This window comes from Dreissena polymorpha, chromosome 12 (assembly GCF_020536995.1).
Source record: "Dreissena polymorpha isolate Duluth1 chromosome 12, UMN_Dpol_1.0, whole genome shotgun sequence".
Lineage (NCBI taxonomy): Eukaryota > Metazoa > Mollusca > Bivalvia > Myida > Dreissenidae > Dreissena > Dreissena polymorpha.
In genome coordinates, this window is record NC_068366.1 from 39,949,307 (window position 1) to 39,976,370 (window position 27,064).

The 27,064-nt window shown below is 37.8% G+C and overlaps 1 protein-coding gene across 1 annotated transcript in view; it reads right to left on the reverse strand.

The window, feature by feature from the left end:
- Positions 1–1,773: 1,773 nt before the first annotated feature.
- Positions 1,774–27,064, reverse strand: part of LOC127853031 (aldehyde dehydrogenase family 16 member A1-like) — a 37,207-nt gene continuing 11,916 nt past the window's right edge. The window contains exons 4-16 of the mRNA XM_052387157.1: positions 25,219–25,397; positions 22,550–22,812; positions 17,318–17,470; positions 16,777–16,974; positions 14,041–14,139; positions 13,239–13,382; positions 12,927–13,025; positions 9,277–9,416; positions 8,830–8,997; positions 7,302–7,506; positions 6,185–6,370; positions 5,014–5,201; positions 1,774–4,323 (exon numbers count right to left, since the gene is read on the reverse strand). Of these exons, the coding sequence (XP_052243117.1) occupies positions 4,212–4,323; positions 5,014–5,201; positions 6,185–6,370; positions 7,302–7,506; positions 8,830–8,997; positions 9,277–9,416; positions 12,927–13,025; positions 13,239–13,382; positions 14,041–14,139; positions 16,777–16,974; positions 17,318–17,470; positions 22,550–22,812; positions 25,219–25,397 (2,134 nt within the window). The 3' untranslated portion in view covers positions 1,774–4,211. The remainder of the gene's footprint in view (positions 4,324–5,013; positions 5,202–6,184; positions 6,371–7,301; positions 7,507–8,829; positions 8,998–9,276; positions 9,417–12,926; positions 13,026–13,238; positions 13,383–14,040; positions 14,140–16,776; positions 16,975–17,317; positions 17,471–22,549; positions 22,813–25,218; positions 25,398–27,064) is intronic.

Here is a 27,064-nt window from a genome sequence, read left to right on the forward strand (position 1 = left end):
GTTTTTGTATACATGAGCAATACAAACATCAATATGAAACTCGGCCCTTCGTTTTGAGTTTAATATTGTCATATTCCAGAACAACATACTGTGGTCATGGATAGGTCTTCAATGAAGAGCTTGTCAACAAAAAATAACTACAATGAGGGAAGATTATAGGCGAGTGTTATTTTTGTATTCACGACACAACACAATGCAACGCAATGTGACTAATGCACTATCAAACCATTTTCAAATCATATGTGCCGTACCAGCAGATGATTTTAACGAAGAAAAGCTAGTTAATTAAGCAGCGGTGCCGGGACATGCATCTGGAATGCACGCAATACATTTTTGTTGCAGACGGACCTCACACAAGTTTAAAATAAACACACACACACATGGAATGATTGGCATTTAGTGATTACACCCGACTCTTCCTTGTTTGTCATGGATCCCCACCCATTCTACTTTTGCGACAAAATACCCAAGTGCATGAATTCAGATTCTTATTCATAGGAATCATCCTTGCTATACTAGTTGACTTATGCTGCTTACAACAAGTTTTGTATATATAAATAAGCTCGAGAACTATTCTCATGCTGAAAAACAAGAAATGTGTTTGTCAGAAACACAATGTCTCCTTCTGCGCTTTTAGTTTTTTTGACCTTTGACCTTGAAGGATGACCTTAACCTTTTACCACTCAAAATGTGCAGCACCATGTGATACACATGCATGCAAAATATGAAGTTGCTATCTTCAATATAGCAAAAATTATTGCAAAATGTTAAAGTTGGCACAAACAGACAGAAAGACCAACAGACAGGGCAAAAACAATAAGCCCGCCCGCATTCGCCAATCTAATAACCAGGTTAAAAAACTGACTGCCAGACAATCGCACATCTGTTCTGGACCCAAAAATATACTATAAATTTGAATGTAGATACTTAATTTCACAATTGGCTAAAGTATGTTTTGTTATGGGATTAACTGCAAATTTAAGAGAAGTGGATTTAACGATAGCAACAATCACATTTATTGTTTTTGAATTTCTTAACAGAAGTGAGGTTTCAATTGAAGTTGTCTTATGTGTATTTTGAAGTTTATGAAGTCCTTTATGGAGGACTACCTTCAATAATCTCAGCAGACTACTGTGGTATGAAACTGTTTCCATGGAAACCTTGAATCCAGTAGTGCATTCAGTTATAGCGAACGTTCGCTAAAGTTCGCCAACGTTCGCTATTGAACGCTCGGCCGGAGTGTGTCCAACTCCTTGCTTATTTGATTACTAGACTCACAAAATTTAGGCCGATTTTTAGCGAGGCTGTTTTTGGAGAAAACCCCAAGCTATTGTCAGAGCCAGCTCGTCGTGGCGTCCACCGTCTGCCATAGGCGTGCAAAAACCTTTACATTGGCTCTAAAATCAAAGTGCTCCCACCTACAACTTCATATATAGATGCACCTTGATCAGTTCTACACGCCACACCCATTTTAGTTCACTAGATCAAAGGTCAAGGTCACTGCGACATCTAAAAAAAAAAAAAAAATCTGACAAGCTTTCGCAGCCGAGTGTGGCAGCCGTAATGCGGTGCTCTTGTTTAATTATAGCTGCAATTTCCAGATATTTAGGTTTTACTGAAATATATTAAATTTTGTGTGATATATGTACTGGGGGAGGAAGCCGAACCTGTCTGGAATGGTGACCACCAACCAAACTCACATGTGCTGGAAACGCGGATTGTACTAAATACTAACTGGACAGCTAGCTAGTATTAAACATTTATAACAACTGGTTCTTTTTTGTATTTTATTTCTTAGTCACTTGTGACAACCTACAGTATAATAATAACTAGCATAAAATCTCTATGCAAAACAACAATAGCTCAATAATATATGATCAAGTGACAATATAAAGTGACCTGATTATGGTATCATAATAAATTAGACCCAGGATTGGAATTAAAATCCTATTGTCGTTATTATCATATATATATATAATCATATAAATCAAACCACAATAAGAAAGTGATTGCTCGATAAAAGAAAACAACAGTAGGTGCCCAGCATTTTCCCCATTAAGCTTCCAATATTTCATAATTTTTCCCAAATGAAGCCAAGTGAAAATGGCTTTTGCAACCAGCATAAAACCAGAACAGCCTGTGAGTAACTCGCAGTCTGTTCAGGTTTTATGCTGTTTGCTGCTCATCAGTAACTAAGGGTTGGAAATGAAGCCTTTAAAACTTGAATCCAGTAAGAATGGTTTTTAATTAAATGTAACTTTCTATGGGACTACAAATGTGTCAAAATACGTAGCTTAGTGGTAAAGGGTTAACTGCCAAGAGTTATAATGTTCAATTGCACCTTTTAGTCCACAACAAATATAAAAAAATGCATCAACTTGAGAGAAATCAGGACTTCAATAATAATTCTCGTATTTAAGTGCATTATTTAGAAGTTAATTTTTCATGATAAAATCACCACTAATAAGAATAGCATTATATGGAAATAGATCTGGGTATACTGAATAAAATAGAACAGGAGAAACAAACAAAAACTGATTAACATGGTTAAATGAGATTCAAATTAAATCCACTCACACAAATCATACAATTTTGAGGATTGACAAATTAATAAAATGAGCAAAAGGAACGAATTTAAAATAAAAAGAAGGTATAAAGAACACAGCTGCATTATTTAACTGATTAAAAACATGGATCTTCCAACATAAAGTAAAACGATTTGGGTCTATGCAGCTAAATCATGATTTTCACAAACTGAATATAATTGACATAAAGTAGCAACATCCACGTGTTTTGACAAAAGTCTATTTTTAAACGATGAAAACATTGTCCACACAATGAGGCTGAACACTGGTGTTTGAGGCAAAATAGAGGAGAACACATGATATTCTGGATAAATTTCCATGGTAACAACTTACTACTAACAAGTACCTGTACAATGCTATCACATTCATAAACTTTACACCTCTTAATTTTGTTAACAAACACATAAATACTACTACTGTAACCTTATCTTCATCAAAACATTTATCATATATGAAATTCTTGGCAAACATAAAAGCAACATTTATTTTCTATAAACTGTTCCAGTTCTTTAAAAACGTTGCTTACATTACATGTTTACAGACTCTACTTTCTTTGCCAATTAATTCTGGCTTTATTTAACCTTTTGCATATCACTAGATGATAACTTGAGATTGATTGGTAATGATAAAAGACCTAAGAGGAAAGTTGGTTTAAAACATGAGCAATTTAAGGTTAACAAGCGTACAACGTACAAAAAGAACAGATACAAAACGGCAAATATTACTAGCAATTTATATAATGTGTCTTCAGAACTGGCTGAAACTAACTTCAATTAATCATTAAGTACTGGCATTAGTACTTAGAATTGTGATGAAACAGGCTGAATATGTATTCACTCAGCGACTTTGCAAAATTTATTCCTACCAAAATAAGGAATATAAGAACGCGGATATTTAAAGCCAGCAATGAGAGCATGATCACTGTTATTTACATGTACAAGCAGTCTCTGTAATATTTTTTTTTCATGCTCCATCCTACTCACATTTGAGTACAGGAATGTGTAACAACTTCGAAACTAATACTTTAAAATCATGAAAAAAAACAAGAAAAAAACTACACATTTCCACAGAAGAAAACAAGCAAATACTAGCATTGAAGAAAACGTATAAACCACATAATTTTTTTATATTATCAACAAAAAACTATGCATTAAAAGATACAAAATTAAAACAAAAAAAGAAATACAAAACAACAGTATATATAACCTAACAATTTACTTTCCCAAAGGTCTGATCCTCCATACAATTACAAATAAATGGTGAGTTCCAGAGACAGTAATAATGCCTTCTAATCAAATATCCCCTCATGTTACCTGTCCACACTAGTCTTCCACTTTATCAGCCTGAGTCCTGTTCTGGGAAAACTGGGCTTAATGCATGTGCATAAAGACCACACAGGCAAATTAGGGACATTTTCCGCTGTAATGACATGTTTCTTTTTGAAAGGAAGTCTCTTGTAAACAAAAACAAAGTTTAGGCAGAAAGTGTCACCCCTGATTAGCCTGTCCTGACTGCGCAGGCTAATCATGGATGAGACTTGACACATATGAATTAAGCTTAGATTTCACAGAAAAAACTTGGCTAAGTTGTCCTCTGTCCCCTAAACAACCTCAGTGGTAATGGCATCTAGTTGGCGAACACATCTCCCATGGGCACCCATATGTTCTTCACCTGCACAGCCTGGTAGAGAAACTCGTCACCTTGACCTTGATCTGCATCCTCCCAGTCGCGATCGAGCCTTCAGAAGTACAGAAAGTTATAGCACGTCATATGTGTACATTTTAGCACTTTCTGTGTAATCATTTAAACTAATTGGCATACAATCTTGAGGTTTAAAAAAAAAACACACTTTTTTACGGACACGCTGATTCATGGACTAAGATGTTCAGAAAAAAAGGGTAATTGGGGTCAATTAAGGGTCAGCAAGTACTGATGAGCAAATTTACCACGTATTCCTATTCTTTATGACACACCAATTATTCATTATCAAGACTCACCCATTATTCATTATCATGACTCACAAATGTTTCATTATCAAGACCAATCAATTATTATTATCAAGTCTCACCCATTATTCATTATCAAGACTCATCCATTATTCATTATCAAGTCTCACCCATTATTTATTATCAAGACTCACATATTATTCATTATCAAGTCTCACCCATTATTTATTATCAAGACTCGTCCATTATTCATAATCAAGTCTCATCCATTATTCATTATCAAGACTCACCCATTATTCATTATCAAGACTCACCCATTATTCATTATCAAGACTCAACCATTATTCATTATCAAGATTCACCCATTATTCATTATCAAGACTCACCCATTATTCATTATCAAGACTCACCCATTATTTATTATCAAGACTCACCCATTATTTACTATCAAGGCTAACCCATCACTTCTTATCAAGACTCACCCATAATTCACCCAGGTCCGTTTCACATTCTCAGCAGATATGTACTCGACGTATTTCGACCCCTCCGCACAGCCAAAGTACCACATGGCCTGAACATCCTGGTGTTCTGCCAGGAACTTGGACAGGTGGTTTCTATCCCCAGTGATGATATTCACCACGCCCTCAGGCAGGTCAGACGTGTCAAACACCTGCAGTAAAATGAGCCTTGTTCTGGGAAACTGGGCTTTAATGCATGTACGTAAAGAGCCGTCCCAGATTTGCCTGTGCTATCAGCATAGGTTATTCAGGGACAACACTTTCCGCTTTTACGGAATTTTTTGTTTAAAGGAAATCTTGTTTAGGCAGGAAGTGTTGTACCTTAATAGCCTGTACTTACTTTGCTAATACAGTACGCGTAATTCTAACAAGAGGCCCATGAGGGCCTGAATCGCTCTACTGCTATAAACACTGTGCAAGTTTGGAAAGAATAAGATGGAAACTGTGTACTTAATCACGCAAACAAGGAGAATTTTCTCAAATTCAAGGGGAGATTATTGTGTACTTATTTCTCCGATACTGCTCATATTCAATAGGGTACAAGTCCTCATTGATATAAAGATACTGTGTTATTTTGGAAATAATTGGATGAAAACTGTGGAATTAATTGCGTAAACAAGAAAAAGTCTAACGAACGGACGGACAGACGGACGACGGAAACCACGCCATGACATAAGCTCTAAAAATGAGATTTCAGTACATTAATCTTTTTCTCTGGAAATTTCTTAGTATTGCCTTTATGCACTATTACAAATGCTGATCCTGGAATTACATCTGTTATAAGTAAGAGTTATCTTGTGTATTTTTACTGTTGATGGATCACTCTGGTTTTATATGAGTCTGCATGTTTAAAAAAGTGATGACACAAATGGTACATAGAATGTGTTATGCATTAAACATTTGTAAATAGAAAATAATAGAAACACTGTTTAAAAAAGAAAAGATTTTTTAACAGTCTTATGGACCCAGTTATTTTTGCAAAATGCTTTTAACCAAAACATACATTTCAAAACAAAACTGGGTTTACATTTATTTGTGTAAAGTGTTGTCCCAGATTAGCCTGTGCAGTCTGCATAGGCTAATCAGAGACATTGCTTTCTGTCTAAACATTTTTTGTTTGGTAAAAACTCTTCACCTGGTAGAAGTCCATAGCCATAAGTGGATACTTCTCACTGGGAACTATGACGATGGTGTTGCCACGGACAACCGCGGGGGCAAACAGGGACACGAAGGCGAGCAGGGGGTAGCTATCGGGACAGGCAATACCGATCACTCCCACAGGCTCGTGGATCTTGAGTGTGGCCCCGTATAGGGTAGTCTCCTGCAGAGAAATAGTATAAAATGTTATACATGGAGCGTTGCACTAGAAAAACGGGGTTTAATGAATGAGCTTAAAGTGTCTTTCCAGCACTGGCTATTCAAGGGAGACACTCTCTGCCTAAACTGGAGTTTTGTTTAGAAGAGACATCCTTTACACGAAAATTTGCATACAAGAGAAAAGTGTTGTCCCTATTAAGCCTATGCCAACAGCACAGGCTTATCTAGGACTACACTTACCACACATGCATTAAGCCCAGTTTTCCAAGACAAGGCTCTAATTGTTATACATTTATTAAACCTATTAATTATTTGTACCGATCTTAACGCTTGGAATGTTCTAAATGAAAAATATTTTATCTTCTGAAACTGTTAAATTTAAACTGGTCTTAAGCAACTATTTTCATCCTTTCAGTTCCTTTTTGTTTCAAATTATTAAGTATGACCAATTATGATTAAATGTACAACTGCATGCCACTTATGTGAGATAATGATTTCTCCACCTCACAATGCTAAAAAAATAATGTCACTAAGATAAATGAGATGTTTAATCACCACTACTCCAACATCAATCTCCAATAAACACCACTTACAGCATATAACACATTAAAAAAATAAAATCTTTCCAACAAAGACATCTATTGTGTATAAATGGCTAAAGCAAACAGCTAAATACATTGACAATCAAACCTCTTGCAAACCATCATTTACGAGTAATACATTATATATCAAGATTAAACACGGTTTAACAAGGTTAAATGCATGTGAGTAAATTGTCGTCTCAGATAAGCCTGTGCAGTCCACAGGGACCACACTTTCCATGTAAACTTGATTTTCCCTTAAATGCGGAAGGTGTCTTCCCATATTAGCATATGAAGACAGCACAGGCTAATCTAGGACGACATTGAGGCGCATATGTTTTAAGACTCCTCTACCTGCACAGTGCCTCCAAACTTGTCAGCGTACGCGCCCCAGTGGAAGAGCCGACTGATGGAGAGGTCCACCTCCCGTAGACCGTCCTCCAGGGACCGCCCCGTCATGTCCGCCAGGCGCCCGGCAATCTCCTCCCGCCGGATCTCCAGGTTCTCCGCCATATAGTAGACGATCTGTGCCCGGTTGTGCGCCGCACGCTTGCCCCATCTGGGGAGGAAGGTGCCAGAGTGAATGTTGATATACTTAGAAAGATATGGACTTGGTGCAAGAGTGAATGTTTACGTACTTTGAAAGATATGGGCTTGGTGCAAGAGTGAATGTTTATATACTGAGAAAGATATGGGCTTGGTGCAAGAGTGAATGTTTATATTCTAACAAAGATATGGGCTTGGTGCAAGAGTGAATGTTTATATTTTTACAAAGATATGGGCTTGGTGCAAGAGTGAATGTTTATATACTTAGAAAGATATGGGCTTGGTGCAAGAGTGAATGTTTATATTCTTACAAAGATATGGGCTTGGTGCAAGAGTGAATGTTTATAGGAGTCATGTTCTTGGAAAACTCGGCTAGTTGCAAACGCCTTAAGCATCGTCCCAAATTAGTCTGTGCAGTCTGCAGACTTCCTAACAGGAGTCATTGTGCGCACGCTGTCAGACTATTTTTAGAAACAATGATCTGGACTCTGACTCAATCGGACCCAAATGCATCCCAACGCTAGAAATTTCAGTTAAAGATAGGAGTTCTTAACCTGTATTTATATGTACATAAAGTAAAATAAAGGGTATGATTCGATAAATTGCAGAGTTATGGGTCTTGTTTGGTGACCTTGCATGATAATTCCAAAGACATGTGTCAAGTTTCAATTGAATATTAGAAGTACTTGTATGTATTTGTTGCATCAAAACCATAAAATGAATTTCAACTTGCATGCAAACCTTTCCCTGAATTTTAAAAAGGGTACACAAGGGGAATAATAATACTTAAAGGCTGGTCCAAATTATAGGTCTAGGCCAGTGACTGTTTATACAGACCCGGAACACATAACACATATGTTAATTTTTATTTCAATAAGGGGCATAACTCTGCTAAATTCCATGTAAGAGTTATGGAACTTGGCCATTGATCTCACGTAATAACTCTGACTACATGTAAAAAGTTGTAAATGAATAACTGTAGTAGAAACAGTGAATTGCAGGCATTGCTTGACTAGACAACGATGCAAACCTACACACAACGCAATACCGAGATTTGGGTATAGTTTGCATAATTTGAAGAATAGTTAAGCTAAAAATTCATCATTTAAAATTAAAAGCTTTAAAACAATACTATTTTAAAAGTGAATGTAAGAGAATAAAACTGTGTTATATTTACATCACTTAATGGAATGTTCAAATTGAAGAATTTGAAATATTTCATAGATCACTTTTAAAATTTAGATGTAATATATATATATTACATACTACATGTATTACATAACGTCATATAGACAAAGCCTGCAAAAACGACAACATCTATATTACATCCCCATACCCTGGTGAAGCGGCATGTGCAGCCTCTACAGCATTCCTCAGGTCCTTCCGGTTCCCTTCGCCCACATGCCCGATCACCTTGCCATCAGGGTTGATCACCGGCCGGGCATACTCAGCGTCCGGCCTCTTCTGAGCGCCGCCATAGTACATCTTGTACGTGCGGTCAACCCTGCATGAAAAGATTTTGTTATTAAACAGACCAGGATATTTATTCAACTTAAGCATTACAAGCTTATCGTTTAACAAACATATGTTAACTTATGTTGTTGTTGTTTTTCCATCCAAAACTTAACATATTAAATCATTCTGTTTCAAAACACAAGTACTAAACAATGAATTAAACTGTAAATAAACTATTTGCTCCATAACCCAAAACGTATATATCATAAAATAAAGTAAAATCAATATACTTTGCCACAGTATTTCAACAAACTACACAAACTCCTACTTAGGTATTTTGCCCTTTGATGTGCCATCATCGAGGGTGGGTCGCTGTGGTATGGTGGCCCCGAATGTCTTGAGGTCAAGGTTGACATTGGCAGGGCGGGGTCTGGACTCCCAGGCTGGGCGCACATACTCATACAGGCCCTTTGGGTAATTAGTAAACATTTTTTAAATGAGCCTTGATCTGGAAAAACTGGGCTTAATGCAAGTGCGTAAAGTGTCTTCCCAGATTAGCCTGTGCAGTCTGCACAGGGTAGTCAGATACGACGCTTATAGTCTAAACTGGTTTTCCGCTAAGAAGAGATTTTCTTTAAATAAAATATACCATAAAAGCAAAAAAAATCGTCCCTGATAAGACTGCTGCAGGGACAACATTACACAGTTCAGGGACAACATTACGCAGTTCAGGGACAACATTACGCAGTTCAGGGACAACATTACGCAGTTCAGGGACAGCATTACACAGTTCAGGGACAACATTACGCAGTTCAGGGACAACATTACACAGTTCAGGGACAACATTACACAGTTCAGGGACAACATTACGCAGTTCAGGGACAGCATTACGCAGTTCATGGACAACATTACGCAGTTCAGGGACAACATTACACAGTTCAGGGACAACATTACGCAGTTCAGGGACAGCATTCCGCAGTTCATGGACAACATTACGCAGTTCAGGGACAACATTACACAGTTCAGGGACAACATTACGCAGTTCAGGGACAACATTACACAGTTCAGGGACAACATTATGCAGTTCAGGGACAACATTACACAGTTCAGGGACAACATTACACAGTTCAGGGACAACATTACGCAGTTCAGGGACAGCATTACGCAGTTCATGGACAACATTACGCAGTTCAGGGACAACATTACACAGTTCAGGGACAACATTACGCAGTTCAGGGACAACATTACGCAGTTCAGGGACAACATTACGCAGTTCAGGGACAACATTACGCAGTTTTCCCAGAACTCAAATCATCAAAAACTTGAATGAAACTAGACATCATCTAGATACAACATCTGACCAAGTTTGGTGAAGATCGGATGAAAACAATTTGAATTAGAGAGCGGACACTTAATACAGAAGGACCGACCGACCAACAGACCGACAGACAAGCTCACTCCTATATACCCCCCTAAACTTCATTTGTGGGGGTATAATAAGCATTTGTTGATACTGGATCAACAATAACAATGAAAGGAATTGGCAATTAAGGTAAACTCTGCAATACATGTTTTTTCTTTTTTTCTTCACCTGTTATGAAAGTCAATAATGGCTTTGTGAAGGGGTGGGGGCATATATCTTTTAAACGACAAAACATTCTCATGGTAAGAGAATAAAAACAAGAGCACCGCCTTGCGGGTGCAGACCGCTCATCTATTTTCTTTTTAAAGGTGAAGGGACTCTCATTTTCAATCACAAAGGAGGGAGGGGTGGAGTGAAGAGCGGTGCATTGTGTGGGGGTGTGGACATTTATTACATTTTCTTCTAAAAATGCGAAAAAAAGGAAAAAAAAAAATCGGGGGGTGGGGGGGGTGGGGGGGGTGGGGAGGTGGGGGGGGGTTGGGGGGGGATTCTTGGGTGCGATGGTTGGACGGTATATCAAACATAAAATAATAAAAATAAATATTTGTGTTTTTTAACCGTTTCATAAAAAAAAATTGGGGGGGGGTGAGGTGGGGGGTATAGTGTGAAGGTGTGGTGGTAATTTGTGAGATGATCTTAAAAAAAAAAAAAAAAAAAAAAAATAGGGGGGGGGGGGGATTCGGGTGGGGGGAGGGGGGGTGGGGGGGGATTCTTGGGTGCGATGGTTGGACGGTATTTCAAACATAAAATTATCAAAATAAATAGTTTTGTTTTTTAACCGTTTAAAAAAAAAATTGGGGAGGGGGTGGGGTGGGGGGGGGGTATAGTGTGAGGGTGTGGTGGTCATTTGTGAGATGATCTTAAAAAAAAAAAAAAAAAAAAAAAAAAAAAAAATAGGGGGGGGGGGTTGGGGGGGGGCACGGGCGATGGTTTGGGTGGAGTCTATTGTGGTATGTCAGGTAAGAGTAGTTTTGTCAAAGTATCAATCAAATCTAATCATAAATAAAGAAGTTATGGCAATTTTAGAGAAATTTAATAATTTGACCTTGAGAGTCAAGGTCATTCAAAGGTCAAGGTATAATTCAACTTGCCAGGTACAGTAACCTCATGATAGCATGAAAGTATTTGAAGTTTGAAAGCAATAGCCTTGATACTTAAGAAATAAAGTGGATCGAAACACAAAATTTAACCATATATTCAAAGTTACTAAGTCAAAAAAGGGCCATAATTCCGTAAAAATGATATCCAGAGTTATGCAACTTGTCCTTTTACTGTACCCTTATGATAGTTTGCGAGTGTTCCAAGTATGAAAGCAATATCTATGATACTTTAGGGGTAAAGTGGACCAAAACACAAAACTTAACCAAACTTTCAATTTTCTAATTATAAAGGGCCCATAATTCTGTCCAAATGCCAGTCAGAGTAACATAACTTTGCCTGCACAGTCCCCTTACGGTAGTTAGTAAGTGTTGCAAGTATGAAAGCAATAGCTTTGATACTTAAGGAATAAAATGGACCTCAACACAAAACTTAACCAAAATTTTCAATTTTCTAAGTATAAAAAGGGCACATAATTCTGTCAAAATGCACGCCAGAGTTATCTAACTTTGCCTGCCCAGTCCCCTCATGATAGTAAGTAAGTGTACCATGTTTGAATGCAATAGCATTGATACTTTCTGAAAAAAGTGGACCTAAACGCAAAACTTAACCAAAATTTTTAATTTTCTAAGTATAAAAAGGGCATATAATTCAGTCAAAATGCACGCCAGAGTTATCTAACTTTGCCTGCCCAGTCCCCTCATGATAGTAAGTAAGTGTACCAAGTTTGAATGCAATAGCATTGATACTTTCTGAGAAAAGTGGACCTAAACGCAAAACTTAACCGGACGCCGACGCCGACGCCGACGCAGACGCCGACGCCGACGCCAAGGTGATGACAATAGCTCATAATTTTTTTTCAAAAAATAGATGAGCTAAAAATAAGTAAGATAATTTCAAGGGAAAAGATGCATGATTAAAACTATTGTTCATGGTGCTGACTAAACAAGGAAATAGAGCCCAGAATTATGTTTTATCGAGTATTCCCTTTACAAATAAATAAAAACCGTATCATAATTTGTTCATGTCTAGATTTTAAGGTGAAACGGCTTCTGCTCCTTTAAAATTAATGCAAATTTGTTTTTAACAAAGTTTTTAATTGGCATGGAGCAACAACAAGTATTTCAAGAATCAAAACAATCTCTTTTTAATGGAATATATATATTTTTTAAAGGATAATATGTGCAATATATAGCCATAAAAATGAGAAGATTATGAAAATGCTTTAAAAAACTGTTTACATTTAAACAACCAGCAAAATTTAATAAGTATAATTTTAAATACTTTTTATAAATATATAAGAAAAAAAATTGAAGCTCATTTAAGTGTAACAAAAAATTAGGAAGTGATAAACTGTGCAAAAAATTATATGGAGAGCATGATACAATTTATTCAACATGCTTTAAGACTTTTTTTTACTCATGTGAGAAAGATCTATTTTTCAGAACTTTTCTTACCTCTTTGCCTCCATCTCTTCCATAACCGCTCTGTCTGTAGCCTCCAAAACCAGCAGCCGCATCAAACATGTTGTGGGAGTTCACCCAAATTGTACCAGCCTGAAGAACAATGATTTAAATAAGCTTAAGAAAGCATCAGGAATTTTATTTAGGCAGGCACAAGTTGTTATTTTATTTACTTAATTGCATTCTGATAAGTTTATGTATAATTTTTTAAAATGAAATACAGATAACTCTACAGGGTGTAATTTCGTTTGCCATGTCATTGTGCATATCTGGTAACAGCAAAACTAAAGTAACATGAACCCTGACCTTGATGCTGATGGCGACCTCCATAGCAAGGCTGAGGTTCTCTGTCCACACGCTGCCTGCCAGTCCGTACATTGAGTTGTTGGCCAGGGTGATGGCTTCCTTTGCAGTACGGAAAGGCAAGACCACCAGGACTGGGCCGAATATCTGCAAGGGCAATAGTTGGTGATAAAAATTAATGCTGAAGATTAAAATATCCAAATTAATGTAGCTATTTTGATCTTACATCGATCAGATTTGTTGTTTTTCATTGGTGTAGTCTAGTTACTAAAATAAACTGAACGTTGGGAATGGGCCAAAAATCTGCAAGGGCAATAGTAGGTCATTGTATAAGCGCTGGGAAAAGAATGAAAACCAGTAACTTACTAAGATAAATTCATTACACCGCTTTTTACAGATCCAAAATGGTGTGATACAGGGTAAAACACTGATACCAGACTTAAGCAGGGCTAATATTATCCCTTTATTTAGTTATACAGATCCAAGTATTCTAATGGAATTAAATAGTGTCCATCTTGACATGGGGAAGTGAATTATAATAGGGAAGCTTCTGATGGATTCTTCTGAAAGGAAACTGGTTTTCACAAGAAATGGACTTGGAAATTGTCTTGCTTTTATCACAATCTAGCTTAAATAAACTTTTTCAAAGAAGAACCAAGAACCAAGATCTTTCACAACTTATTGGGTAAGAACTCTTGATGCACATATTGACATTAACAGTTTGGGGCTAATGGCCACTCCACAGCAATGTTCTACTATAAATGTGATTTCCTCAGATAGATGCATAGAATGTTAATTTGATTACCTCTTCCGCGACTACCCTGGATACAGTCTGGACGTTTGTGATGAGGGTGGGAGGATAGTAGCAGCCACGGGCAGGAAAAGAGGCTGTCGCTTGATACACCTGCAAAGCCACAATACCTGTATATAAATGAGCGTATTCATGTAGATTCTTTAATTACAGCTGCCAGAATCAATCTGCAATACTGTAATAATAAAAAGGTAGCATGTTTATAAACACAGCAAGGTCTGTCTCATTAACGAAAAATTTAAATCACATTTGATTTTTCAATATAACAACCAATATACATTTGTGACCTATTTGTCAACAAGACTATTGCCAAGCAATATAGACTATTGCCAAGCAATATAAGACCCCTACCGGCTCCACCATCAGAAATTCCACCAGTTTCAGATTTTTTTTATTATATTTGTTGCCATAGCAACCAGAATTTTTGTTTTGTAAAACCAACAGAAATGTGTTCGTCAGAAACACAATGACCCCTGCTTTTATTTTTTATTACATTTGACCTTGAAGGATGACCTTGACCTTGAACTTCCACCACTCAAAATGTGCAACTTCATGAGAACGCCGCTTTGAATTTTTTGAATTTTTTTTATTATTTTTTTTACCTTTGACCTTGAAGGATGACCTTGACCTTGAACTTCCACCACTCAAAATGTGCAGCTTCATGAGATACACATGCATGCCAAATATCAAGTTGCGAGACGACAGACGGACAGACGCCATATATTTGACATTTGACCTTGAAGGATGACCTTGACCTTGACCTTTCACCACTCAAAATGTTCAGCTTCATGAGATACACATGCATGCCAAATACCAAGTTGCCATCTTCAATAGTGAAAAAGTTATGGCCAATGTTAAAGTTTTTGGACGGACGGACAGACGCCATATATTAGACATTTGACCTTGAAGGATGACCTTGACCTTCACCTTTCACCACTCAAAGTGTGCAGCTCCGTGAGATGCACATGCATGCCAAATATCAAGTTGCTATCTTCAATATTGAAAAAGTTATGGCCAATCTTAAAGTTTTCGAACGGACAGACGCCATATATTTGACATTTGACCTTGAAGGATGACCTTGACCTTTCACCACTCAAAATGTTCAGCTCCATGAGATACACATGCATGCCAAATATCAAGTTGCTATCTTCAATAGTGAAAAAGTTATGGCCAATGTTAAAGTTTTTGGACGGACGGACAGACGCCATATGTTAGACATTTGACCTTGAAGGATGACCTTGACCTTCACCTTTCACCACTCAAAATGTGCAGCTCCGTGAGATGCACATGCATGACAAATATCACGTTTCTATCTTCAATAATGCAAAAGTTATGGCCAACGTTAAAGTTTTTTTTTCGGACGGACGGACAGACTGACATACACACATACTGACATACACACATACTGACATACTGACTGACGGACAGTTCAACTGCTATATGCCACCCTACCGTGGGCATACAAACAATAAAAAAACAACATATTCTATATTTTTTTCAACAGCATAAATTAAGAAAATTAGAACATGACATGTAAATTACATTTAAACAATAATGGATAAGAAAACAAGTTACTACAAGAGGGCCTGAAAGGCCAAAGGTATCCCCCGCAACATATGCTTTGTTTGTGGATGGGTGCAAATTGGATGGATGAACATAATGATAGATGGACGGACGGAGGACAATAACACAAAACTAAGACAAAGGAAGGTTCTTAAGCCTCCACAATTTATTTAGGTGAATTAATAAGTCGTGCGTTTTCCACAAAAACATTCAACGTTTACATATACCAAGTTTCAAAGAAATCCGCCAAAGCGCTTCCAAGATATGGCTCCGGACACAAAAATGCCTATAGTAAAAAGCATTTTTTCAAGATACAAAGGGCCATAAGTCTGTTTTTAACAGATGGTGTACAATGCCATTTGGCGTGCATCATCCTCTTATGCATATATATACTCATACCAAGTTTAAATGAAATCCGCCAAAGCACTTCCAAGATATGGCTCCGGACACAAAAGTGCCTATAGTAAAAAGCATTTTTTCAAGATACAAAGGGCCATAAGTCTGTTTTTAACAGATGGTGTACAATGCCATTTGGCGTGCATCATCCTCTTATGCATATATATACTCATACCAAGTTTCAATGAAATCCGCCAAAGAACTTCCAAGATATGGCTCCGGACACTAAAAAGCATTTTTTCAAGATACAAAGGGCCATAAGTCTGTTTTTAACAGATGGTGTACAATGCCATTTGGCGTGCATCATCCTCTTATGCATATATATACTCATACCAAGTTTCAATGAAATCCGCCAAAGAACTTCCAAGATATGGCTCCGGACACTAAAAAGCATTTTTTCAAGATACAAAGGGCCATAAGTCTGTTTTTAACAGATGGTGTACAATGCCATTTGGCGTGCATCATCCTCTTATGCATATATATACTCATACCAAGTTTAAATGAAATCCACAAAAGAACTTCCAAGATATGGCTCCGGACACAAAAGTGCCAGACGGACAGCCGGACGGATGGACGGACTGACAACGCCAAAACAATATCCCTCCGCCTCTGGCGGGGGATAAAAAACTTAAATGAATTCTTCTCCATACATATTCATTGTACTTCTATATTTGTTTACATTTGGCAAACTAGACCACAGGTAGCCCCCCCCCCCCCCCCCCCCCCCCCCCCCCCGCCCCCCTAAAAGAAAGACACACAATGTGCCCTCACCTCTGCCCCTTCTTTTCTGGCGTCCTCCACGAACTCCTCTACTGACTTCCTTTGGGACTCGTCCACAATGGCCCCCATGTCGATGGTCTTGTCGAGGCTGTCACCCAGACGGAAATGGGTCAGCCGCGTCTTCAGTTTCTCAACCAGTCGGCCATAGACAGACTCCTGTACAAGCAGGCGGGATCCAGCAGAGCAGACCTAGGGAAGTGAGGGGAATTATTATAAGAGGGTCTAAACTGACAGGTAAAAAAATGGACATTTATTAAAATTTTGTATACATACAGGATATGCTTCTTTCAAGCCTAATACTTATAGCCTACTTATATGTGTGTCATGAGCTATAGAGCTTGTAATTAATGTGTTTTGGATTCCGAAAGGGACCAATAACATAATACTTGGGTTTCCATTAGGGCATTTCAAATGTTATAAGCTTTTTACATAAATAAAATAAGAGTATTTATCTTTTTAACTTAACTTACTGTCACATATTCAATTTAAAAAACAAATTAGTACTGCAAACAACTTTTCATACAACACTTACCTGCCCCTGATTGAACCAGATAGCATCAACAAGTCCTTCCACCGTGCTGTCAAGGTCAGCTGTCTCAAACACAATGACCGCCGACTTTCCACCGAGTTCCAGCGACAATTTCTTACCTGTTCCCGCAATCAGACGTCTGAGGGTCTGTCCAACCTAAGAATAATAACAATAACATCAACATACTGGTACATTAATTACAAGTGAAACGTATGAATGAGTATCGCTTTGGAAAAACTGAGCTTAATGCCAGTGTGTATAGTGCTGTCCCAGATTAGCCTGTTCAGATTGCACATGCTAATCTGTGATGACACTTTCAGTGTGGACTGGATTGGTGTTATGAAAAGACTTTCTATATACAAAAAATTCCATAAAAGTGAAAAGTTTTGTCCCTGACAAGCCTGCACAGGCTCAGCGGGGATAAAACTTAATGCATATGCATCAAGTCAGGTTTCAAGGAGCGCAGGTCAAATGTTGAAGGATATTGTAACTGCACATGGTTTTCAGTTAGGATGATATTTTAATAAACTAGATTCAACTTGAGCTTTGTCACAGCAGGTTTTTTTTTCCTTCTTTGTGACCCGCCGAAAATCGGCCCTTTCCCCTCCGATTTTTTGTTCCCCTCAGCTGGTAAATTTTCCCCTAGATTTCATTTTCCCCTCCAAAAAAAAAAAAAAAAAAAAAAAAATTTTTTTTTTTTTAAACCTTTAAATATATAAGTTAACCTGATCCAGTGTAGAAAATAGAAAAATATTGCATAATTAAATTTTCTGTTTCCTTGATTTTGTATTAAAAACAGTAAAATATGCTGAATTGATTGTTTAAGACTTTCCTTATTTTCCCCAAAAATCCGACGTTTTGTGTGATTTTTTCTCCCAAAATCCTGCGTTTCGCGCGATAATTTTCCCCTAAAAAAAGGCCAGGCCCTTTCCCCAAAATCAGATAAAAACCCCTGCACAGACATGACATATACCCCCACATGCAGCACTGACACAGAATATTTTGCATGCTGTCTTCACAAAACAAGAGAAGCTTATTTATGGCGATTTTTAAGAATTATTATGCCATTATTATTTATGGCCATTTTGACATTTGAACTCTTGAATTCTTTCGCATGAGATGCCGTCCAATGACTGTGAACAACATTAATGTACAGAGTCATTTTAAAATCTCACTATGAATGACATAGTTATGGCCCGGACAAGCTCATTTATGACCATTTTTCACTTTCAAACTCCAAGTGTGACCTTGACCTTGAAGATATCGAAGTAATTCTTTCGCATGACACACCGTCCAATGATTGTAAACAAATGTACCGAGTCATTTTAAAATCTCGCAATGAATGACATAGTTATGGCCCGGAAAAGATCATTTACGGCCATTTTTGACCTTTGAAGTCAAAGTGTGACCTTGACCTTGGAGATATCTACGTAATTCATTCGCATGACACACGGCCCAATGATTGTGAACAAATGTACCATGTAATTTTAAAATCTCACAATGAATGACATAGTTATGGCCCGGACAAGACCATTTATGGCCATTTTTAACCTTTGAACTCAAAGTGTGACCTTGACGTTGCAGATATTGACATAATTCTTTCGAATGACACAACGTCCAATCATAGTGAAGAAATGTGACAAATGATGACAATGAACGACATAGTGATGGTCCGAAAAGGTCATTTATGGCCATTTTTGACCTTTGAACTCAAAGTGTGACCTTGACCTTGGAGATATCGATGTAATTCTTTTGCACGACACATCGTCCAATAATGGTGAACAAATGTGCCAAATGATTTTATTTTAAAGTCTCACATTAAATGACAAAGTTATGGCCCGGACAAGCTCATTTATGGGCAACTCTAAGTAAGACCTTGACCTTGGAGATATCGACATACTTCTTTCGCATGACACACCGTCCCATGATGGTGAACAAATGTACCAAGTCATTTTAAAATCGAACGATAAATGACATAGTTATGGTCTGGACAAACTTTTGGTTTAAAACGCACTAAGTGACCCCGTGACCTAGTTTTTTACCCTGCATGACCCATATTCAAATATGACCTAGACATCATCTAGATACAACTTCTTACCGAGTTTGGTGAAGATCGGATGAAATTTTTGGGGAGAGACAGACCGACAGACTGACTAACAAATGGTAATGGGGGAATAAACAAGAGGGCCAAGATGGCCCTAGTTTGCTCACCTGAGAGGAGTCAGTTCATTCAATCTTTACCAAATGTCAAACTTTACCTAGATATTGTCCAGACAAACATCCTGGTCAAGTTTCATCATTATTGAACCAAAACTCTGGCGCATGGAGTGTTTTTATTTTTGGAAGATTTGACCTGGTTACCTATGTTTTGAGTTGACCCCCCTAACCAAACATCAAACTTTGCTTACAAAAATAAATATGACCAAGATTCATAAAATCTGAAACAAAATTGTGACCTCTAGGGTGTTAACAAGGATTTTGAATAATATAATGAAAATTTGGACAATTTAAGGTCAATAATTATGGCATTTATTATGTGATTTTGGTCATTATCAAACTTGACTGAGATCTTTCAGCAACTTTGATAAAGAATGCTTAAGAAATGTGAATGCTAGAGTGTTTACAAACCAAATGTGGACGTACGGACGGCAGACAAAGACCAATCCTAAAACCTCACCTGAGCAATCAGGTGAGCTAAAAAGTGTGTTACCGATCTAAGCCATTTTTCAAATTGTCCGAGAAATCAATAAAACCAATGTATTGACTAAGTTTTACGATGATTAGGCAAAAAATGTGACTTCTATAGTGTTCGATCACAAGGTTTCTCTCTAGTCACATAAGGAAAACTGCCCCACCCCCCTGGCGGCCATGTTTTTTTACCGATCAGGACCATTTGCGAACTCATCTGATATATATATAAAACCAATCTTTTTACCAAGTTTCATGATGATTGGGCAAATAATGTGACTTCTAGAGTGTTCACAAGCTTTTTTTTACTATATAAATATAAGAAAACTGCAGCCATGTTATTCAACTGACCGGAACCATTTTCAAACTCAACTCTTGTATCAAGGAAACAAATGTTCTGACCAAATTTCATGAAAATTGGGCCAAACATGTGACTTCTAGAGTGTTCACATGTTTTATCTATATACATATAGAGAAAAATGCCCCGCCCCCTGGCGTCCATGTTTTTCCACCAATCTGGACCATTTTCAATCTCGTCCGAGTATTCAATAAAACCAATGTTTTGACCAACTTTCATGATGATTGGGCAAAAATTGTGACTTCTAGAGTGTTTACAAGGTTTCTCTATAGCCAAATAAGGAAAACTGCCCCGCCCACTGGCGGCCATGTTTTTCAACGGACAAGAACCACTTTTGAACTCAACCAACATATCATTAAGACAAACATTTTGACCAAATTTCATGCAAATTGGGCCAAAAATGTGACTTCTAGAGTGTTCACATGTTTTAACTATATACATATGGAGAAAAATGCCCCGCCCACTGGCGGCCATGTTTTTTCACCGATCTGGACCATTTTCGAACTTGTCGGAGATATCAATAAAACCAATGTTTTGACCAACTTTCTTGATGATTGGGCAAAAATTGTGACTTCTAGAGTGTTTACAAGGTTTCTCTATGGCTAAATAAGGAAAACTGCCCCGCCCGCTGGCGGCCATGTTTTTCAATGGACCGGAACCACTTTTAAACTCAACCAACATATCATTAAGGCAAACATTTTGACAAAGTTACATGAAGATTGGGCATAAAATGTGACTTCTACAGTGTTAACAAGGTTTTTCCTTTTTTTGACCTAGTGACCTAGTTTTTGACCCAGCATGACCCAGTTTCGAACTCGATCAAGATATCATTGGGACAAATCTTCTGACCAAGTTTCATGCAGATCGGACAATAAATGTGGCCTCTTGAGTGTTTACGAACAAATGTGGACGGACGACGGACGGACGGACAACGGACAAAGACCAGTCACAAAAGCTCACCTGAGCAATCAGGTGAGCTAAAAAAAACAACAACAACAACAAAACAAAACAATTTTAATAAACAGAGACGTGTTTGTACGATTAATTTAATTTTACTAATGGGGGTATACAAATTTATTAAACATGAGAAAGTTTGTTTTTAGATTTAACAGTATTGAAGTTTTTATGTCAAAACTCAGTATTTTCAGTTGTTAGAAACATCATAATCTTTTACAATTAAAGAGTTTTTAAGACATAAACATCAGCAAAATAATCAAATTAAGCTTATAAGCATATTTGCTTATTTGCAAATAATCTGCACAATATTTTTAATAAACCCTGAGTGAACAAGGGCTGTTTGTAAAACATGCATGCCCCCCATATGGGCTGTCCGTTGTAGTGGCAGCCATTGTGTGAATACGATTTTTGTCACTGTGACCTTGACCTTTGACCTAGTGACCTGAAAATCAAAAAAGGCAAAAGCGTTCTTGAGTTATCATTTGAAAATCATTTTACTATTCGGGTCACCGTGACCTTGACCTTTGACCTTGTGACCTCAAAATCAATAGGGGTCATCTGCAAGTCATGATCAATCTACCTATGAAGTTTCATGATCCTAGGCGTATGCATTCTTGAGTTATCATCCGAAAACCATTTTACTATTTCGGGTCACAGTGACCTTGACCTTTGACCTTGTGACCTGAAAATCAATAGGGGTCATCTGCGAGTCATGATCAATCTACCCATGAAGTTTCATGATCCTAGGCATATGCGTTCTTGAGTTATCATCCGGAAACCATTTTACTATTTCGGGTCACCGTGACCTTGACCTTTGACCTAGTGACCTCAAAATCAAGAGGGGTCATCTGCAAGTCATGATCAATCTACCCATGAAGTTTCATGATCCTAGGCGTATGCGTTCTTGAGTTATCATTCAAAAACCATTTTACTATTTCTGGTCACCGTGACCTTGACCTTTGACCTACTGACCTCAAAATCAATAGGGGTCATCTGGGAGTCATGATCAATGTACCTATGAAGTTTCATGATCCTAGGCCCAAGCGTTCTTGAGTTATCGTCTGACAACCACCTGGTGGACGGACCGACAGACAGACCGACCGACCGACCGACAGACCGACCGACAGACCGACATGAGCAAAGCAATATACCCCCTCTTCTTCGAAGGGGGGGCATAATCAGTTGTAAAACCATATAAGTAATGCAAGTGAACCAGAGCTATTCCAACACACCTGTGTGGATCCAGTGAATGCGACCTTATCCACGTCCGGGTGTTCAGCCAGAGCACTTCCCATCTGACCGCTGCCTGTGATCACATTAAACACTCCCGGGGGAAGCCCCGCCTCCGAGCATATCTCAGCCATCAGGAGCGCTGACAGGCGTGTGTAGGTGGCGGGCTTGAGGACGATCGTGTTGCCCATGGCGAGGGCTGCACACACCTTCCATGTCATCAGCATTAGGGGAAAGTTCCAGGGCACTATGGCTCCCACCACACCTTGGGTGTTGAAAAAAGGAGATATGAGTTTTTGCTGCCTTCTACAGTATTTCAATCATATCCTGGTAATCATTAAATTATATACTTAAATCCTGGGTCAGCTGGTTAACCAGCACTTAGCGCACATACTTATGCTATTAACTAACAACTGCCCAAATTGAATCGAAACTGTGTCGAGGTTAGCCATATACAAAATTTCATGACAAGAGTTCCGCGGTCGGAGATGACCGCATTGAAGCCGGATTTTTTATTTAAATGACAGGAAAGTACCTTTCGTGTTTTTGTCAATGCAATACTTAAATTACTGAAATATTGTTCAAAGGTCAAAATGAAATGTAAGTACTTTTCAAGGCATGAGCAAACCTTGTGTTATGTTTTGAATGCATGCATATACATGAACAACAATAACATTGAAGGTCACAGTGACCTTGACCTTCAAATGAATGACATTGAAATGAGCAGTGGTGATCTTCTAGTACTGGCCAACCTTTATGTCAAGTTTGAAGACTCTAGGTACAAGCATACCAAAGTTATAACATGGAATAAGAACTTTAACATTTTTACCTACCAAAGTTATAAGAACTTTAACATTTTTACATTCAAGGTCACAGTGACCTTGACCTTAGAATGAATGACCTTGAAATGACCAGTGGTCATCTAAGTGTGCTTGCAAACCTTCATGTCAAGTTTGAAGACTCTATGTCCAAGCATATCAAAGTTATAACAATTTTAACATTTTAACATTTAAGGTCACAGTGACCTTGACCTTCAAATGAATGACATTGAAATGACCAGTGGTCATCTTCTAGTACTGGCCAATCTTTATTTCAAGTTTGAAGACTCTAGGTACAAGCATACCAAAGTTATAACATGAAATAAGAACTTTAACATTTTTACATTCAAGGTCACAGTGACCTTGACCTTCAAATGAATGACCTTGAAATGTCCAGTGGTTACTTACTAGTTCTGGCCAACCTTCATGTCAAGTTTCAAGACTCTAGGTCCAAGCATACCAAAGTTATAACAACTTTAACATTTTTACATTCAAGGTCACAGTGACCTTGACCTTCAAATGAATGACCTTGAAATGTCCAGTGGTTACTTACTAGTTCTGGCCAACCTTCATGTCAAGTTTCAAGACTCTAGGTCCAAGCATACCAAAGTTATAACAACTTTAACATTTTTATATTGAAGGTCACAGTGACCTTCACCTTCAAATGAATGACCTTGAAATGACCAGTGGTCATCTGTTAATCCTGGCCAACCTTCATGTCAAGTTTGAAGACTCTAGGTCCAAGCATACCAAAGTTATACCATGAAATAAGAACTTTAACATTTTTACATTCAAGGTCACAGTGACCTTGACCTTCAAATGAATGACCTTGAAATGACCAGTGGTTACTAACTAGTTATGGCCAACCTTCATGTCAAGTTTCAAGACTCTAGGTCCAAGCATACCAAAGTTATAACAACTTTAACATTTTTTATATTGAAGGTCACAGTGACCTTGACCTTCAAATGAATGACCTTGAAATGACCAGTGGTCATCTGTTAATCCTGGCCAACCTTCATGTCAAGTTTGAAGACTCTAGGTCCAAGCATACCAAAGTTATACCATGAAATAAGAACTTTAACATTTTCGAGCACGCCGCCCGCCCGCCCGCCCGCCCCCCCGCCCGCCCGACAACATCAATCTATAAGCCGAGATTTTTTCGAAAAAAATCCGGCTAACAAATCACCCACACGTTCATATGTGACAAGGACAGGAATTAAACCCGCGATTTTTGAATTAGTATTCCAGTGCTCTAACAACTGAGCTAGCCACCCCACTTAAAACAATAACAAATATTAATGACAGCTGTTTGTAATATTTCTAGAAAATTTAAGTTGAGTTTAATCCAAATAACTTATGCTTGATTGCTTTTCCTGCCAAAGGCTTACTAAAACACACTTGTCTGCTTAGAACCAGATCGTGGTATATTCGGGGGAGATCTTACGAATGATTGAAATGTTCATGCAAATGTAAATCACACTTTAATGCAACCATGTCTTAAAAGTCGAATTCATGGTCATATTTAAACATTAAATCTACATCATCAAATACCATGTACCTCAATTCTATGCCTTTGATGGTTAAATAACGAGATTCACACACATATTCACACATACCAGTAGCCTTATAAATGGTTAAAACTAGAACACTCTTAATTATATCAAATACAATAGAGCTTCCTTCTGGGCAAACTGGGCTTAAAGCATGTGCGTTAAGTGTCGTCCAAGATTAGCCCTGTACAGTGAGACTTTAGACGCATGCATTAAGCCCAGTTTTCCTAGAATGCTCATCAATTTTATTACCATCTAACAAAAGTCTTAGACTTAAACGGTTTAAGACCAAGGGACACATACCAACTGGCTGCCAGCCCTTCATTTCTGTGTCCATGAGCTGGGCCCAGCCTGCATGGTGGTACCAGTGTCGGACCACAATCGGCACGTCCGCGTCTCTTGTCTCCCGAATTGGCTTCCCATTGTCCATGGCCTCGATGACTGCAACGAGACGTTGATGCTTCTGGATGTGGCGGGCAACACTGAAAATAAATACAAAGCAGTTTTTTTCATATTTTTGTGAATGGACAGGGTTAGTGGATTGGTAAAAATTTGGTAGTATTGACTAAAATAGGGAAATCGATGGTTTTTTTTGCTTACAAAAACTGTTTAATTGGAAATAAGTGTTTTTAATATTATGTTTACAAGTTCAACCCATAAAACTGCATAGGGAAATCAACTAAATGTTGAATTTTATTTACAAAAAAATTATTAATTTTCAATTTTGGAAAATATAAATACTTTTGACATTTTGTACTGGGCTGAATTGCCCCTAAATTGACCACAAACAAATAAAACACTGTATAGAGAAGACTTTCTTTCAATGTAAAATTCCATTAAAGCAGAAAGTTTTGTCCCTGATTAGCCTGTGCAGACTGCACATACTAATCTGGGACAACACTTTATGCACATGCAATAAGCCCTGTTTTCTGACAGCGCGGTTCATGAACTATGTTAATGCTGACAGTAGATTGGTTCATATTGCGAGAATTTGAATTTTTTTATGAAAAGCCTTGACGTCCCATTAACATATGATACCATTAAGTTGCTACAGTAAGGGAAATAGAATAGAAAAGAAAAGAATTATTCACCAATATCAAGCCTTCATGACATATAATTACAATAATATCATTCTACAATATGAGATAATACAAATCACCATGTTGCAGATTTTTTTTCTAGGGACAATGCTGGTCCCAAACATTTCTTGGCTTGAAAAAACAGCAGCACCAAAGTTATATGATACACCCATTTAGTAGTAATAAAATTCCGTAAATCATTTTAGCCAATTTTCCAAATACTTTTTGAAAAAGAAAAGCATCATCATACATACAAATTCCTATACCAATAACTGTTTTAATGATCATTTAATGATTTACAGACCACCTCACCATAGCTTTCTTTGATTCATAAACAGATTATGAAACAACTACTAAGGTTAATGCTTCCCACTAGTTTTGTTTGAAAAGCGTGTATTATCGTCTTACAAAGGGATGTTAATCTTAATGAGAGATACTGAATTTAGACATTTTCACACATGTCAATCTTATTTAAATTAACCTACAATATTAGCTTATCATAAAACGTATACATCTTGTATAAGTGCTTAACTTTTGTATATAACATGCTCCCCGATGATGCGCTTTGTCAATCTATGTGTTAATAACCACCTAAAAAAATATATTATTAGCCTTGGTGACCTTGACCTTGAACCCAGTGACCTCAAACTTCATCAAAAGGTAGAGGTCCATGCAAGGTACCTACATGCCAAATATGAAAGAGATCGGTAAAGTAGTGAAGGCCCTATGAGAAACTGTAACAAAAGCGTGACGGAAAATCTATTATTAGCCTCGGTGACCTTGAACTTGAACCCAGTGACCTCAAACCTCATCAAAAGGTTGAGGTCCATGCAAGGTACCTACATGCCAAATATGAAAGAGATCGGTAATGTAGTGAAGGCCCTATGAGAAACTGTAACAAAAGCGTGACGGAAAATCTATTATTAGCCTCGGTGACCTTGACCTTGAACCCAGTGACCTCAAACCTCATCAAAAGGTAGAGGTCCATGCAAGGTACCTACATGCATAATATAAAAGAGATTGGTAAAGTAGTGAAGGCCCTATGAGAAACTGTAACAAAAGCGTGACGG